This window comes from Brassica napus, chromosome A7, assembly GCF_020379485.1.
Source record: "Brassica napus cultivar Da-Ae chromosome A7, Da-Ae, whole genome shotgun sequence".
Classification (NCBI taxonomy): Eukaryota; Viridiplantae; Streptophyta; class Magnoliopsida; order Brassicales; family Brassicaceae; genus Brassica; species Brassica napus.
In genome coordinates this window covers 20,731,928-20,748,232 of record NC_063440.1, presented here as the reverse complement: position 1 = coordinate 20,748,232, position 16,305 = coordinate 20,731,928, and the positions used below count along the sequence as shown (strand labels likewise).

Genomic DNA, 16,305 nt, shown 5'->3' with positions numbered 1-16,305 from the left:
GTCGTATTCACCTTTATTAAAGTATTTGAAATTAAACAGCAATTTGACATTTAATACAGAAAACAATGTTTACTATGCGCAAGTGGGGTGACTTTTCCTCTGCTCGAAACTGCATCTCTTCTTCCTTTGAGATTTCAGTAACTCCCCATTTCCTTAGTAATCTCAACCACTCTGCTAAATGTCAGCCTCGTCTTCATCTTTTATTCCCAAGTTTGATGTCTTCCTAAGTTTCAGCTCAGAAGAAGACACCGCCAAAACTTTCGTAACGGATCTTTTCAGTTCCTTGTCAGAAAAAGGCATTACAACTTATTACAAAGATGAAAAGCTAGAGGAGGGAGTCTCATCTTCGGGTTCTGACCTAAGCAAATGTATTAGAGATTCAAAACTAGCCGTTGTGGTGGTATCCGAAAGCTATCCAACCTCTGTGTTGTGCCTGAACGAGCTCCAAACAATACTAAACTTGCAAGACGAAGGTCAACTCTCCGTCCTACTCATCTTCTATGGAGTGGATACTTCGAACATAAGAAAACAAACCGGAGAATACGCAGAACCTTTCAGAAAACTTGGTGAAGAGTATTCAGCTGAGAAGGTTCAATCATGGAGGAGGACTCTTACCAAACTCACCGGTATATCCGGCCTGGATTCGCGTTTTTGGTAAATGTTTTTCATAACAATATGCATGACCCGAACCAATCCGATCTGAGAATTTCGTTTCATTAACACTTTCAACAACATTCACATGGTAGATCAATATCGAATGATTCTGATACCATGACAAATTTGAGCTTACCATATAACTTCCAGTTCAAAAAAAAGTTGGCAATGGTTTTCTTATTAGTATACATTAGTTCATTATTTCTCCAACTACAGATGTAAGACTTTCATTCACTTATATAGTATCCTCTAAACTTTGTTTCATGGTATTCAATCATAGGAGCAGAGAAGCAGAGATGGTCGATCTGATTACAAATGAAATATCACTTGTTATTTCAAATACGCAGATCAGTCCATCGACATTCAAAGCGGATGGACCTGTCGCAATGGATCGTCATATGCATGCATTATATGAGTTGCTGGATTTAAAATCCGACAAGGAAGTTCGCTTGGTCGGGATATGTGGTCCAGGAGGCGTTGGCAAGACGACACTAGCTAGATACGCATACGAAGAAATGTCTGTCAATTTCCATGTCCATATGTTTGTAGACAACTCCGAAACGAACTATCACCGAGACCATCAAGAAACATTCCCATCGAGAGAGATTCAAGAAGACGCTCAAACTGACGTCATCAAATCAGCGCTTGGACAGAGAAGAGGTCTGCTTGTGATTGATTGCGTGGAAAACCTCCAACAGTTAAAGGACATAGCAGAGATCGTTGGCTGGTTTGGTTCAGGGAGCAGAGTCATCTTTGTTACACAGGAAAAGAGTTTGTTAGATGAAGTTGGTGTGGAGCATGTCTATGAACTCCAGTCTCTAAGATACGACGAAGCTCTCCAACTCTTCTGCCGAGCTGCTTTCAACCAGCAACACCCTCCTACTAGTTTTGAATCACTGGCTCTTCGTGCTGTCCAGGTTGCAAGTTTCCTTCCTCTGACTCTTAAAATCCTAGGTTCGTCTTTACATGGCAAGGATGAAAGGACTTGGGAGGAGGAGCTGCAGAAACTCGAAGGAGACCAAGAGAAAACTATAATTGAAGTAATGAAGAAAAGATACGCAAGAGCAAATGAGGAGTAGGTAAATTCGATGATGAAGATTTAATAACATCAAGTGGGTTTATGCGTTGTCTTGAAGGATATATATGGGTTTTAAACTATGAAATTATCTCTTTTGAGTTTGTCTGAATCTTTTTTAATGAAATCTTTAGCATAGTTAATGAAGCACACAAAGGCAAACTTGTTAGAGTAGAAGAACTTATTGTCAAATCTCTTTTGCGTTTGTCTGAAACCCGGTGTTCTTAAGGTTTTCATAAAACATTTTCCAAGTTTATGTTTCACACATTTCTTATTTTGATAATCTGTTATTTTAATTCAATATCAAGTTTTAGGAATTCCACTAGCTCAATGTTCGACGAAAAATAGAGACTTGACTCGGAAAAAGAAAGGGTTCATCAGCAATACATACATAGACACAAGAATGAACGGAAACAATATGTCAGAGCAGATGAAGAACAACATTCAGCTTCATATCATATATTGATTTGACAATGGAAGTGAGGATCATGTTTCTAAGTTTACTCAAAAAGATTATGTCAATATGCTGCATCCAATGAAAGTGATCGCTCTGTTATATATGTTGATTAGCTACCTACACTAAGGTTGCTCAGCATTCAATACGAATTAGCTGGAAATAAAGTGATGTTGTCCCCTGTTGTAGAACCTGGATAGTTGTAAGCTTGTAGCTATGCAAAACATGTAATACATTTTTCTTCTTCTATCCTAAAATATGATCTGTGGTTGTTATCATTGGAGGACTGAGATCGAAGAAGGTAAAAATTGAGACGAGATGCTTGCCAGATTATATGAAATCAAAATCGCTGCACTATCATGGTTCAGTATCATACTAAGGTTAAGTCTATAGAGCCACCATTTCACATTAAAACCAGATCAACCCTTTTTGCCAATTACAAAAGTAAGCGTGTTCCCAAACAGCTACTGACAAACAAACAAACAAACGAGCCAACAAAAACAACCCCACGAGACTTCTAGGGGGATCAAATAAACAAATAAACTAAAAGGATTAAAATGACAACAAAGACCACACGAACAAACAAATGCAGAATCGAGTTACCAGATGAGTTGGCTGTGTTTTGGCCACATCACCCTTTTTCATTGATCAGCGTTAAGATATTTGTAGATCCATTCTTATGCCACGGCTTGAGTTTCTGGATCTATTTTTGGAAGTAGAGACAGTGGAGTCACAGAAACCTGTCATTACCAAAAAAAGTCGGTATGTAAAAACCAATTCTAGTATGTTTGCCTTAGAGATTCAAGATAACAGAGATAAGCATGATAACGACAACTTACAAAACCATCTTCTAGAGCCTTGATATCCAAATCGTCATCCGTATGTTCTTGTTCTTTGGCCACAAACTGCACATAAACATACTGTAGTCAGAATCTGTAAATACGATGGTACATACTAAACATCCAAATGGTTTGTGAAGAGAAGGGTTCAAACTTTTTGTTACCTCTAGGCGGAAGTATTTCTTAACACGGCTCTCAGTTTTACCCGCAACACCAACTGATTCAATCTCCACAATACTCTTCTTCTGCGTGGTGAAACGGCGAGCAGCTCCCTGAGATTGCCAGATATCTTAATATCAGTATCTAATCAACAAAAAATTACAAAAATAACAAAGTTGAGTTTAAAACTTTTGAATAAGAGGAGTTAACTCACAGCAGCTGAAGCATCTCTACCAAGCTGGGCAAGTTGAGCTCCTAGGCTTTGCTGGTTGGACATGAAATTCCCAGCACCGGGGTGACGGTTAGCTGAAACAGCTTGCCAGCTAGGACTCTTCCTCCACACGCTTTGTTTTGTTACCTTAAAACCCTATTCATATGTGCATGAAACGTCAGCCTCCCTAAACCATTGGCCAGTAAGGCTCTAACCTCACAGAACAGGGTAACCAATGCAAGCAAAGATTGTGTTCTTACTTCTTAGCATACAGAATTCGAACCAACAAAAAGACAGTTTCTGAGAAGCAAACAAACCTTGTTTGATGAGGGTGATGTTGGAATTTCTATGTTGAGAGAGCAATCTTTAGGGAAAACTCCTTTCTCAATGTCTCTGATAGTTGCGTTAATCAAGGGTAAACAGACACCAACAGCATCCTTAAAGTCACTTTCTTGGCTTTCGTCTTTCTTCCTATAATATATAAGCAAAAATGTATAGCCTAACCGTCCGGTGATATAATACTACAGCAGCACACAGGCATTCTCATGATCAACTCACCAATTCAATGATAATGACAAAGAGGGTACTCCAGAAATCAAGGCTTCCCTAGCTGCAGCTACTGCACCGGAATAGAATCTGGAAGATTCTCGCATCAGGAAACACATAGCAATCGGAGAGACAAAGAATAACCAGTTATATAAAAAAGACAAAAAGCGCATACATTTGATGACCACAGTTAGATCCCTGATTGATTCCACTAATTACCTGAAGTAAACAAGTAAGGAAAAAGATACCAAATAAAAAAATGTATGATGGGATGATTTTAAAAAATGCCAACCAGTATTGGTTTTGACCAAGCGAAAAGGGCTCCGGATAATCCTACTGAGATGCAATCCACAGGAGTCCCTGAGACACAACAACAGAGACTGTATTGTATCACATCATCTTGTATCAAGACACTAAACTAGCCCAACAACTTGAAGAAGATCAATGGATCGTGGGGTTCAACAAAGACTCCAACTTTCAGATTATAAATGTTAAGTTGTTAAGAAAACTGTAATCAACAAACCTGAAACTTCAAAGGCTGTGGCACCTTTGATGTTAACTGAACTTGCAGAAATGGTTTCTCCGGGAGTCATAGAGTGAGAAGAAGCCGACTTATCCCTGCAACATTCCAATTCACAAGCCTTGTGGGTCACCAAAAGTTCGAAACTTTAAACAAGAATATTAACAAAAAGAAGGGAGGGGTGAGATCGGACGCACGTTTGAGGAGCACAGACATGGACATTGTAGAGCCCTTCACGAACCAAAGCCTCAACGAGAGAGACAAGCCCAGGCGAATCAATCCCATCTCCACTCGTAACTAAAACAATGGGTCTTGAGTCATCATCACTCTCCTTCTCCTCCTCCTCATTGGCCGCAACATCAGAGGTAGAAGGAGGCTCCTCCGCCGATCCATCGGTCACGACTCCTTTTCTCTTGGAAAGCACGTCCTGGAGATTCGAGACGAGCGCCGCTGACAAGCCGTTGTTCTTCGAGGTCATCGTGTAGAGAGAGAGAAGGGACGCAGGTGATGTGGGTTTGTTGTTGAATGGATCAGACACCCTAATGAGAAGGCGAAGAGAAGATTTGGGCACGGAGCGAGTCTAATGGAGAGAGGAAAGAGAGAAGCTTTAATTGGTAGAGAGAGAAATTTACTTGTCAACTGTAACAATTGGTTTCGTTAGCTTGAGAAAGATAAGAAGAAGAAGAACTGAGAGGAATGTTCTTCTTTTTCTTTTTTTTGAACAATTTTCCACTTATTAAGTAAGATTTTAATGCGAAAACCCTTCAGATAAATTTGTTTGGATAAAAAAATGAAACTAAAAATTTAAAGTGAATTTTTCGAACTAAAGAGATTATTGGTTGACAAGTTCTATATAATTTATAAAATTTTGGGATTTTATGTTGATTGGTTTATGAAAATCTTAGTCAAATATATTATTACTATTCTGGGAATTTTAAAATTCTATTTAAACCTTTTATTATTCAACTTTGTTAGTTTTTATTAATTTAATAATTTTATTAAAGCCTATTGTTACTAAGATACAAATTACAGTAGAACCTCTACAAATTAATACTCGATAAATTAATAATTTCTATAAATTAATAAATTTTACCGGTCTCAACTTAGACCGGTTCAAAATTTGACACAAATCGATAAAATAATAAGATAATAATTTTTAAAAAACAATTATGTAAATATATGGTCTCATTGAAATTATAAATTAATAATTTATAAGTATACATATTTTATATAAGTAAGAATTTATTATTATATTATTTGTTTTATATTCACAAAAAAAATCTTTATATTTTTTTAACACTTAATATAATTTTGATGAGATTTAGTAATATAGTTTTGATGAGATTTAGTAATATTATATCTTAAACCATACTTAATTTTGTATGCAATATATATTATATACACCAAATAATATAATAAAATTAATATCAAATTTGAAAAGATAATAATTAATGTCTATACACTAAAATAAAATATTTTTCTTATTTTAAAATAAATATATCTTATCATTAAAAATCTAAAAAAAAAAAATTATAAATAATTAATATATGTATAAATTAATAAAATTTTGAAGTCTCAACATTATTAATTTATAGAGGTTCTACTGTATATATATTTTTACTGAGGCTAAAATTTGAAAATATCATGTTTACTCACAATTTTTTTAATATACATGTAATAAAAACATACCCATATACAAACTATCTCTTATTCATCTCCTTTCATCTCTCATATTTAAACATCACGATGCAGCGCATCCTATGAATTTGGCCTATTAACTCTTTGTAGATTAAGTAGAATAAGATACGATTCCGATCTTTGTATAGTATAAATAAGATGATCGCTTGTAAATAAGAACCATCGATTATTGAATACATAAAAACCCGAGAACTTTCGGTTCATCTTTTTTTCTCTTCGATATTATTATGAATCAATGATTATTAACAATCTTTGTTTAAATGGTCATTTTTGGAATCAACAATCATCGAATCCTTGTCTAACGGTTATTTTTCTTAGAATCAACGATTTTCAAGCTTATCCAGCTTGACGCTGCGCCAATTCAATGATGACACTATCCAAAAATATATCGGTTTTGAAAATTATATTTTACACTATGAGGTTGTTTGTTTTTCTTCTGCTTTCGCTGTTTTTTTTTAATGTGTTTTGTATATGCATCACGAAAGAAGAATATGCTGGTGAGAATCTTGTTACATTTGTGGTAATATAGAAAGATTCAAAAGTTAGAATAAAGTTAAATAATGGTAAAATATAAAATATTTGTTTGATTGATCACTGAGATGTAACTAAATAGTATTCTTTCCGTTTCATATTACTTGATGTTTTATTCTAATGCACACATATTAAAAAAAAACTATTTTTTATCAAAAGTATCATTAAATTATAATTTAAATTATTTTATTTAATTATAAATAGAAATAATATAAGTTCAATTGGTTACACAATTTTTGCAAACATCATATATTATGAAACAACAAAACTTATGTAAAACATGAAGTATATTGAAAGTCAATATATTACTTCCTTTGTTTCATAAAGAACGTCAATTTGACATTTTTCACACAGATTAAGAAAGTAGTTAAAATGCATGTAAGTTTTTATTAATTACATATATATAACCAATATGAATTAAGATAAATGAAATTATTTATAAAACCAATGCATTTGTAATTAATATTATGATGAAAGTTGTATTAGAATTTTAAAATGATATTCTTTTTGTAACAAGAAAAAAATGTTAAAATGACACTCTTTTTAAGAAATTATAATTTGATCTATTTAAAAAATCTTAACCATAATAAACTAGATAAAATTTACTTGAAATTATAATTTTTAATACACATATCTAAAATAAATATTATCATTATATATAAATATAAGATAAATAAATTATATATTTAAGCTTTATTTTAACTAAAATAACCAAACCAATAATTAAAATATTTTTAAATAATAAAATTAAACTAAATAATATTTATGATAAAATAGTAAATAATTTTATTATTTAATTTTTTTTTTATATGAGAAGTAAAAATCTTAAATATTAATGAATTCAGATTTTTATTTGGGAAATTTGCACTAGATGTCAAAATTATAGAAGGTAATTGGGTATATGGTAAAGAGACTGTGCAATTTGTGGTAATACCTAAAGTGTCTTTATTACTCAACACGTTTACAGGTAAATCAGAATTTCCACCGTCTGATAATACATTCATCTCCCTCTTTCTTCTACTTGCTACCACCACATTCTCAGATTTCAGACAAAGAAAAAAAAACTCTCTCTACCCAAAATGGTGGAAGCTCAATCATGGACGACGCGGCGGATGAGCAATCCGAGGTTCCACGCCGCCGCCACCACCACACGAACAGTCATCGACATCCCCGGAACACCTCCACACTCCTCCGCCTCCTCCAATGGAAAATCCTTCTTCTTCTCCTCCCCCACGGTATCTCCCTCCGTTCTGACGGCGGCGTCGCCGCCTGGTTCGATTCCAACATAGGAGTCCTTATCCTGAACAAGTACTTCCTCTTCTACTACGGCTTCCGCTACCCGATCTTCTTGACCATGACGCACACGATCTCCTGCGCCGCCTACAGCTCCGTCGTGATCAACATCGCCGGAATCGTGCTCCGTCAGCACATCCTCTCCCGCCGTCAGTTTTTGAAGATTCTTGCACTCTCGGCGATCTTCTGCCTCTCCGTCGTGTGCGGCAACACTTCGCTCCGTTACATTCCTGTTTTTTTTAATCAAGTGATCGGCCTAACAATTTGTAAAATATCTTATACCTCTTCTCTCTTCAATTATTTAGAGTTACATCCGGTTACAATATTTTATATCATACTTTTAAATTAATGTATCCGGTTTTACAACGTGTATTGCGTTTACAATAAAAATTAATTTTTTTGCCAGCAACCCCGGTAGCAGGTAACCATACGTTACGAAGAAGGTGTGGCTAAAGGAGAGAATGGGCAACTCATGTAAAAATTGACATGGTTCGCCAATTATTAAAAAGTTTGCATAGATCTGCAATTACCACCCTGAAGTTTGATTTCTAGCTAAATAGGCCTTTTTATTTTAGGTAAAATTATTAGTTGTCATTAAACTCACTTGTTGTCATTTTGATGATTTCTTCTTTTTCTTCATATATCTAAATAAAACTTAAGAATCTATAATTGATTGTTAAAAAAAAAGAATCTATAATTGATTTCTGATTTATAATATCGAGAAAGTGAAAATTTTAGCTAGTTGTTCGTTCTTTTGACACTTGTGTATCTGATCATGTCGAATTTGTGTTATAATCAGGTAATCACAATTTCTAAAATGTGATATCAAATGATTGAATTCTATTTTGTTGATTTCATTGTAAACTTAGAATTATTTTATGAAATTGAGAACTTGGATGGGGCAGAGAATCAGGATCTTACTGGTTTCCTTGCTACCACCCGCAAACACAACTTTTACAGTTAGTATTTAGTAGCAGTGGCAGTGTTTCGAAACATCATACAAACTGCTACAAATCGTTTTAAACCGCTCCGGACCTCTAAAAATAAAAAACTGATTTCAGTTAGCGTTTGCAGTGGCGGACAGTTGCGGAAACAAAAAATTCAAAATGTTTTTAAAATTTTAAGTTAAAATTTTAAAATGGAAATATTAAAAATAAAAATATATGCATATTTTATATATTAATTTAAATTCACAAACAATATCATAACTTTTTTTATAAAAACTATAAACTAACTATTCATTCGAATTTTAAAAAATTAATATACGTACATATATGAAGATATACACATATATAAAACGAAAAAATATTCTTTTAAAAGTTTTAATATAAATCTTCAAAAAACAATTTATTAAAATAATAACTTTCAACTAATTTAAAATTTAAATAAATAAACATAATATTATTATTAATCATATTATATTATAATTATTATATTTTATTACTATAGTATTTTTTATATTTTAATAATATTATAATAAGTAATATTGATAATTTATTATTAAACTGTTGCAATATTTTATAATCAATTAATCACAAATATTCTGTACATGCAATAATTTTTAAATTTTGTGTCAGTTATACAAAACGTTTAATAATATTTGAAGCTGTAACCATCCGCATCCACAAACTCACGCACCCGCAATTGTAACCGTCTTTATTTAAATCAATGAGACTTTGATGCTTAGAGAAGATAATATCCTATTTCCAATGGCCTGAGATCATTTTGATGCTGGTACCGCCCGCCATTCTTGACATTGACATTGACATTGACATTGACGCTATATAATTGTTCAACCTTTATGGAGGCATTTACTAACAAAAGCAACATAATAGTAATTTATTCCATGCACATACTTAGTCAAGTGTAAGTATATTATATATTATATATTACTGCATTGGATGAAATTGCCTTTGTACAGCCTGGAAACAACGAAGAAAATCTGTTTGCATCTCTTTTCTCTCTTTTTTTGTTTTATAATCTGTTATTAAAATTATTCACCCCAATATTATAATATTTATTGACTGCTATATTGTTATAGGTCGGCCGTTGGAGTTTACAAAATTACCGAGTATTCTTCCAACCCTATAAATATATGTATATACTTTGCCTAAATGCTCTTAAACCAAAAAAAAGTCCCAAAGAGCAAGTTAAAAACAACAACATGAACACGGTCTTAAAGAAACGATCGTGCTTTAAAACAAAAGTTAAGTCCTTACGACTATTCGAATCCAGGTCATCGTTATCTTCTTCTTTTTCTTTCCCTCCTAAAAAATACGATGTCTTTTTGAGCTTCAGAGGCGCAGATACTCGCAAGAACTTCGTCAGTTTTCTGTACAAGGAGTTAGAGACCAAAGGCATTCAAACTTTCAAAGACGACAAGGCACTGGTGCGTGGCCGTCCGATTGCACCAGAGCTTGTCCAAGCCATCCAAGGGACAAGAATCGCCGTGGTGGTGGTCTCTCCGACTTACTCAGCTTCCTACTGGTGTCTTGAAGAGCTTGTTAAGATTTTGAAACTCGAGAAAAAAGGTTTGCTTGTTGTGGTGCCGATCTTCTACGAGGTTGATCCTTGTCAATTGAGGAGACAGAAGGGAGAAGTCGCGGAACAGTTCAAGAAACACAAGAGGAGATATAGCAGAGAGAGAGTCAGATCTTGGAGGAATGCGCTGACTAGGGTAACTATTCTCTCCGGCGACTGTTCAAAAAACTGGTAAAATCTCCATAAGGACCATAATTTTATTTTTATGTGTCTTCTTGTTCATTTGTAGTAATCATGGGAACAGCAAAAAAAAAACATTTTAGAGAAACACCATCATTGAGGCAAATACTATTGAGGAAAAAACATTTTAGAATTTGTATATTGACTATGAATAACCATATTTATAAAACTTCAAAATTCGATATTCCTTTTCCATTTTTTTTTAAAATTCTTATTTACCAAAGGTATTTTTTATAATCCTTAAAGATATATAGGCCTAATGAATGTTGCTTTTATGTTGCATTGAGATTTAATTTAATTTCATGGTAACAATTTGTCGGATATAAATTTACGGATTGGAATCATCTTTTTTTTTCTTTTCAGCAAAGATGACGCGACGCTGGTTGATGGAATTACTAAGAGAATTTCAGAGATTTTGTCCACGGAAACACAAAGTAATGGTAATAACCTAATTGATTTCGACAAACACATGAAGGAATTGTATCCGTTATTGGATCTAGATTCAAACGAAGGTGTTCAAGTAAGTGGAATTTGGGGAAGAGGAAGCAATGGAATATCAGCACTCGCGAGAGGCGTTTACCAAGACATCTTACCTAACTTTGAAGCTCATTGTTTTCTCGAAGACCTCAGAAGGATCTCACTAGATTGCCAAAAATCTCATCTACAAGAAGAGCTTCTTTCCAAGATGGAAGGTCCTTGCCTGAGCACAAAGAGCTCTCGCATGTGTTTTGACGCGATCAAAGCAAGGCTCGGGAACAAGAAGGTTTTGCTTGTGGCTAACGACGTGGACAAGATCGAAAAGTTAGATGCGCTTGCTAACGAATTTAGTTGGTTTGGTCCAGGGAGTAGAATCATCATAGTCACACAAGATAAGCAATTACTTAGGTCATGGGGTGTGAAGAGTGTCTACGAAGTTGAGCTCTTGAGATGTTGTGAAGTTGGTAAGCTGTGGAGGTCTGAAGCCTTCAAGCAGAAACAAGATCCTGAGAGTTTCGAGGGGTCCATGAATCTTCCTGGTAGTAATCTCTTTTCGTCCCTGAAATATTTAATAAATTATTTGAGTGATGGAGATCAGCTTAGGGAAAGATTAAATGATATAATATATAGTCTTTAGATTCATTTGATTAAAAAGGAAAAGTCAAAGCCTTTATAGACACAGCGTGCTTTATCTTAAAGATGTAACGCCATCATTTGGATCTGGATTTACCAGTTTTTATGTAATACTGTTCTTTTTTTTTCACTATGTAATACTGTTTCTTATTATAAGGAATAAAGATACACCATTTTCTTGAAGATTTTCTGTACCTTTGATGTTTCGACATGTCCAACAAATAATTGACGAATGAGATTTACACTGGTCAGAGCCTTAGAACATCAACAATGTTACTAACTACTTATTTTTTTCCATTTTAAAATAATTGAATATGTGGAGGATAAGTATCTCACAAACATATATGAGTCTCTCAAATATGAACATTTATACCGTTTCTCTTACTTTTTTTAATATTCTTATATATTGAATTGTGAAAACTACGTAAGAGGACATCAATGTTCAGTAAGAGGACATCAATGTTAATGCTATTAAATGCACTGACTCAGTGACAACTAACAAGTGATAAATATCTCATATTCTTTAAACAAAAACTAAATTTCTATCCGCACTTTGAAAATAAAGATCTATTTTTGATTATTAAAACAATTATTTAATATATATTTTAAAGTTTTATATATAGACTGTTTGAGCTTTGATATATATAATTGAGTTTTATTTGTTTTAAGATATGAAATGTTTTATATTTATAGTTTGATTAATCATTTCATAACTTTGACTAGATTTTAACCTGCACAACTACTACGAATATTTGTTTTAACATAAAATATATATATATATATATAGTATTGTACATACATATTGTTGTATTAACGTTCAATTATTACTTGTATTGAAAGTTGTTTTATTTCTTAATATATATTATTTTTATCAGTATTGAAGTTATTTTGTATTGAATGTATTTTTAGCACATATAAAATTATTAGTAATAAAATAGGTCACTAATTATTCTAAGTTTTATTTATTTTTAAGTCAATTTCTATTATTCATGTACATTAATATTTAAAAATTTAAAAATGATTATTATTATATAAATGGACTACTTATTTTTGGATAGGGAAAGATTGATATCTTTTAATTTTATGATATAGTAAAAATGATTTTATATTCATTTTAAATCATATTATTTGTATTAATATATATATACAACTGAGTACGGGTAAAATTAATTATTTTTTTGCTTTTAAAACGATTTTTTAAGATATATTTTTAGGAGTTATTCTTGGGTTCACTCTCTAGGGTGAACCTCTAGGTTCACCGACCAATAGGATTTCATTATTTCAAATTTGATATCTTTTAAAAAAAGAAACAAAATATTGTCAAGTTATATTATGTTTTTAAAATAAAAAGGTAAAAAAAAATAGTAGTTACAAAAAAAAAGATTTTTAAAAAAAAATATTGTTAACGTCGTCAGCAAAACACTAAACCCTAAATCCTAATCCCTAAACTCTAAATCTGAAACCCTAAACCCTTGGGTAAACCCTAAACCCTTGGGTAAACCCTAAACCCTTGGATAAATCATAAATTCTAAATCAAAAACACTAAACACTAAAATCCTAAACCCATGAGTGTTTTAGTGTTTAGTGTTTTTGATTTAGAGTTTATGATTTATACAAGGGTTTAGGGTTTACCTAAGGGTTTATGATTTCGGATTTAGGGTTTACGGATTAGGATTTAGGGTTTAGTTTTTTCCTGACGATGTTAAAAATATTTTTTTTGTAATTACTACTATTTTTATTTTTTATTTTTTACTTTTTATCTTTTTATTTTAAAAATATAATATAACTTGACAATATTTTGTTTCCTTTTATAAAAAATATCAAATTTGAAATAACATAATCCTATTGGTTGGTGAACCTAGAGGTTCACCCTAGAGGTGAATCCAAAAATAAGTCTATTTTTAGAATACCTTATTAAAGTTAATAACCCAAAATCCCAAGAACATTAAACATAGATAGCACATATTACTCCCCATAAAGCGACTGCAACCTGTCACATGAAAACAAACACTCAAGGAAAGTTTTATTCCATTCTTTCTTTCTTTTTTGAAAAAAGTTGTTATCCATTCTTCAACTGCACAAGCATCTGAAAACAAGAATCGTTGGAAGAATCAATTGTAATACCGCACGATTAAACGAGAAAAACAAGAAAGAAAATATAATATACTAAGATTATATATTGTACTTTCTATCAGACCAATTTCCAAAAGGCGACGATGTCTTCGACCAAATAAAATCAAAGAATTCTAGAGTTTTGAGGATTGGAGATATCAGGGGAGTTTTTTTTTTATGGCTAAAGATATTAGGGGAGTTGACGAGAGGAAAAGTTATAAAAAAATGAAGGAGATAATATTTGATTAAATGACTCGGTTGTTTTGTGTTAAAAAATGACTCAGTTGTTTTTAAAAGAATAAAATAAAAGATGTGGCTGGGAATATCTTTTCGAAGAATACATCTGTAAGTCTGTAACTAGAATCAGGGCCAGCTTACAAAGGGGACAAGCGGTGCGACCGTTCCGAGTCCGAACCCATATTCTCCGTATAATGATAAATAAAGAGTCTAACTTTTTATAAATTTATATTTTTATATATAAAAAATTATAAATACAATAAATAAAATTGAAAATGGCCCAAAATTATTTGATATGTATATAGTTTTATTTTCATTAGAAAATATTATTAATTAAATTTTAAAAATATTTTAAACATTATCTTTATATAAATTTTAGAGAGTAAAAAAAAATTTTGCCCTAGGATCCCTAACAGTATTGAACCTGCTCTGACTAGAATAAGAACCATAATATTTCGCCAAACCAAACAAAATAGAGTTGAGGAATAAGTTTGAGTTTTCAGATGCTCAAAGTGCCTTTCCCTTTGGAAATGCCTTCTGATGAAAATGATAACTCAAAAGTGCCTGTTGTTTTCGTAAACAACTCAATATTCAAAGTAAAAGTTGAGTGTGTTTCCGTGTAAAGCTCTCGAAACAATAATGTACAAAAATAAGAAAAGTCTTATTTGGTTTCTTTATCGAATAAAACAAAACACTCTAACAGTACTGTCCACAAATGTACGAGTCGGCAACTAAAAGTAGCATATGTTACTGTGTTACGATCTCAGTGACTGCATGAAAATATGGCATTAAAAGTGGTTTAAATTTTTAACGACAATTATATTTAGCAAACCTATTATATTAACTAAAAGGTGCTTTAAATTATTCAGATCTCCAGTGTTTGTGACGTTGTATTATTAGACATAAATTAAACTTTTACTGTTTCAGGACCTTATTATTCTGTAAAGGTAGAACAATTCTGTGGCGATTCAGAATAACGCGGGTTTTTACTTTTTAAGCGTCAATGTCAGGGTGTCAAGTAGGACCGGGATGGGGGGTACGTGAAGGGCCATCCATGCCTTCGAAAAGTTTTCCGGCCATAGAAATATGATTGACCTCATTATCCCATTTCTATGATTGACTTCATAAGAATTGGCTTCATTATCTCCTTCTCAGTGCCTGCTCTTGGGGAGGGCCGAAGGTGCAAATGCACTAGGTCTTTTTTTTGTGGAAAATTTCTTTAAAAAAATTAAGGTCCTAACTTATGAAAAACCACATATATTAAGGTCCTAATCTGTAAATTAAAAGAATACAACTGTAATTTTGGGGAAAACATTTGTTGAGCACAGAACCCATAATTAATTTAAGACGGCCTGCTCCTTCTATGTTTTTGTAATCCACTTTTTTTCTAAACTATTGAATTTATTAGAATCCCTCCTAGGTATAATTTCAAAATTAATTCTACATATACAGTGAAATTTATAAAATTAGGTTCAATCATTTTAACATTGGTGTATTATGCTTACACATTATAACAAATATTACATAGAAAATTTTACAACCACCAAATTTACATGTCTTATAAATATCACATCTCAGTACACCACACTAGACCGCTTAATTGAGATCCACATCAAAAAAAAATATTTACATCATGCTAAAAAATTTTGTGTAAGTTTTTCCACATTAATTTGCATAATTATTTCATAAATAGTTTTACTGGAGAGACTTGAAACTCGGATCTCTTGGTACATTAGCATTAATAAATTTTATCGTGTAAACATTATAAATTCTATAAATTAATATTTGATAAATTAATAATTATAATAAATTAATAAATTTCACTATTTTTGAATTAGATCGATACAAATATAACACAGTTTGATAAATAATATTTTTTAAAAAACCTTATATAAATATATGATCTCATTATAAAAATACATAAATAATTTACGTATATAAATATAAATATAAATTTGTCTTATTTGTTATTATTTACAATGAAATCTATTTTTTTAATTTTTTAAACACTTCAAAATATTTTAATATTATTTTATCATAATACATCTTTGTTTACAATACATATCTTATATACACAAAATAATCGAATATGAACAAAATAAATATTGTGTTTTAAAATTTAATAAATATATATATATTGTATGA

General features: G+C 32.0%; 3 protein-coding genes across 5 annotated transcripts; 2 read left to right on the top strand and 1 right to left on the bottom strand.

The window, feature by feature from the left end:
- Positions 1-72: 72 nt before the first annotated feature.
- LOC106403743 (disease resistance protein CHS1-like) lies at positions 73-1,992 on the top strand. Its single transcript, XM_013844540.3, has 2 exons — positions 73-654; positions 935-1,992. The coding sequence occupies exons 1-2, from the start codon at positions 179-181 to the stop codon at positions 1,731-1,733; spliced, it is 1,275 nt and encodes a 424-aa protein (XP_013699994.2). The 5' UTR covers positions 73-178; the 3' UTR covers positions 1,734-1,992.
- Positions 1,993-2,569: 577 nt separating this feature from the next.
- LOC106402542 (5'-nucleotidase SurE-like) lies at positions 2,570-5,204 on the bottom strand. Of its 2 annotated transcripts, none has more exons than XM_048735818.1 (10): positions 4,656-5,204; positions 4,462-4,556; positions 4,231-4,298; positions 4,114-4,157; positions 3,951-4,028; positions 3,710-3,863; positions 3,396-3,548; positions 3,177-3,294; positions 3,023-3,088; positions 2,570-2,923 (listed from the first exon to the last, which is right to left on the bottom strand). In XM_048735818.1, exons 1-9 carry the CDS (start codon positions 4,934-4,936, stop codon positions 3,057-3,059), a joined length of 1,023 nt encoding a protein of 340 aa, XP_048591775.1. In that variant the 5' UTR covers positions 4,937-5,204; the 3' UTR covers positions 2,570-2,923; positions 3,023-3,056. The 2 variants fall into 2 exon arrangements, with proteins under 2 accessions (XP_048591775.1, XP_013698761.2); XM_013843307.3 differs by having other exon boundaries at positions 3,187-3,294; positions 4,656-5,200.
- A 4,606-nt stretch (positions 5,205-9,810) lies between these two features.
- Positions 9,811-11,994, top strand: LOC106406457 (disease resistance protein Roq1). 2 transcript variants are annotated; one of them, XM_048735817.1, is made up of 3 exons: positions 9,829-9,924; positions 10,022-10,692; positions 11,065-11,994. In XM_048735817.1, exons 2-3 carry the CDS (start codon positions 10,076-10,078, stop codon positions 11,813-11,815), a joined length of 1,368 nt encoding a protein of 455 aa, XP_048591774.1. In that variant the 5' UTR covers positions 9,829-9,924; positions 10,022-10,075; the 3' UTR covers positions 11,816-11,994. The 2 variants fall into 2 exon arrangements, with proteins under 2 accessions (XP_048591773.1, XP_048591774.1); XM_048735816.1 differs by having other exon boundaries at positions 9,811-10,692.
- Positions 11,995-16,305: the final 4,311 nt, after the last annotated feature.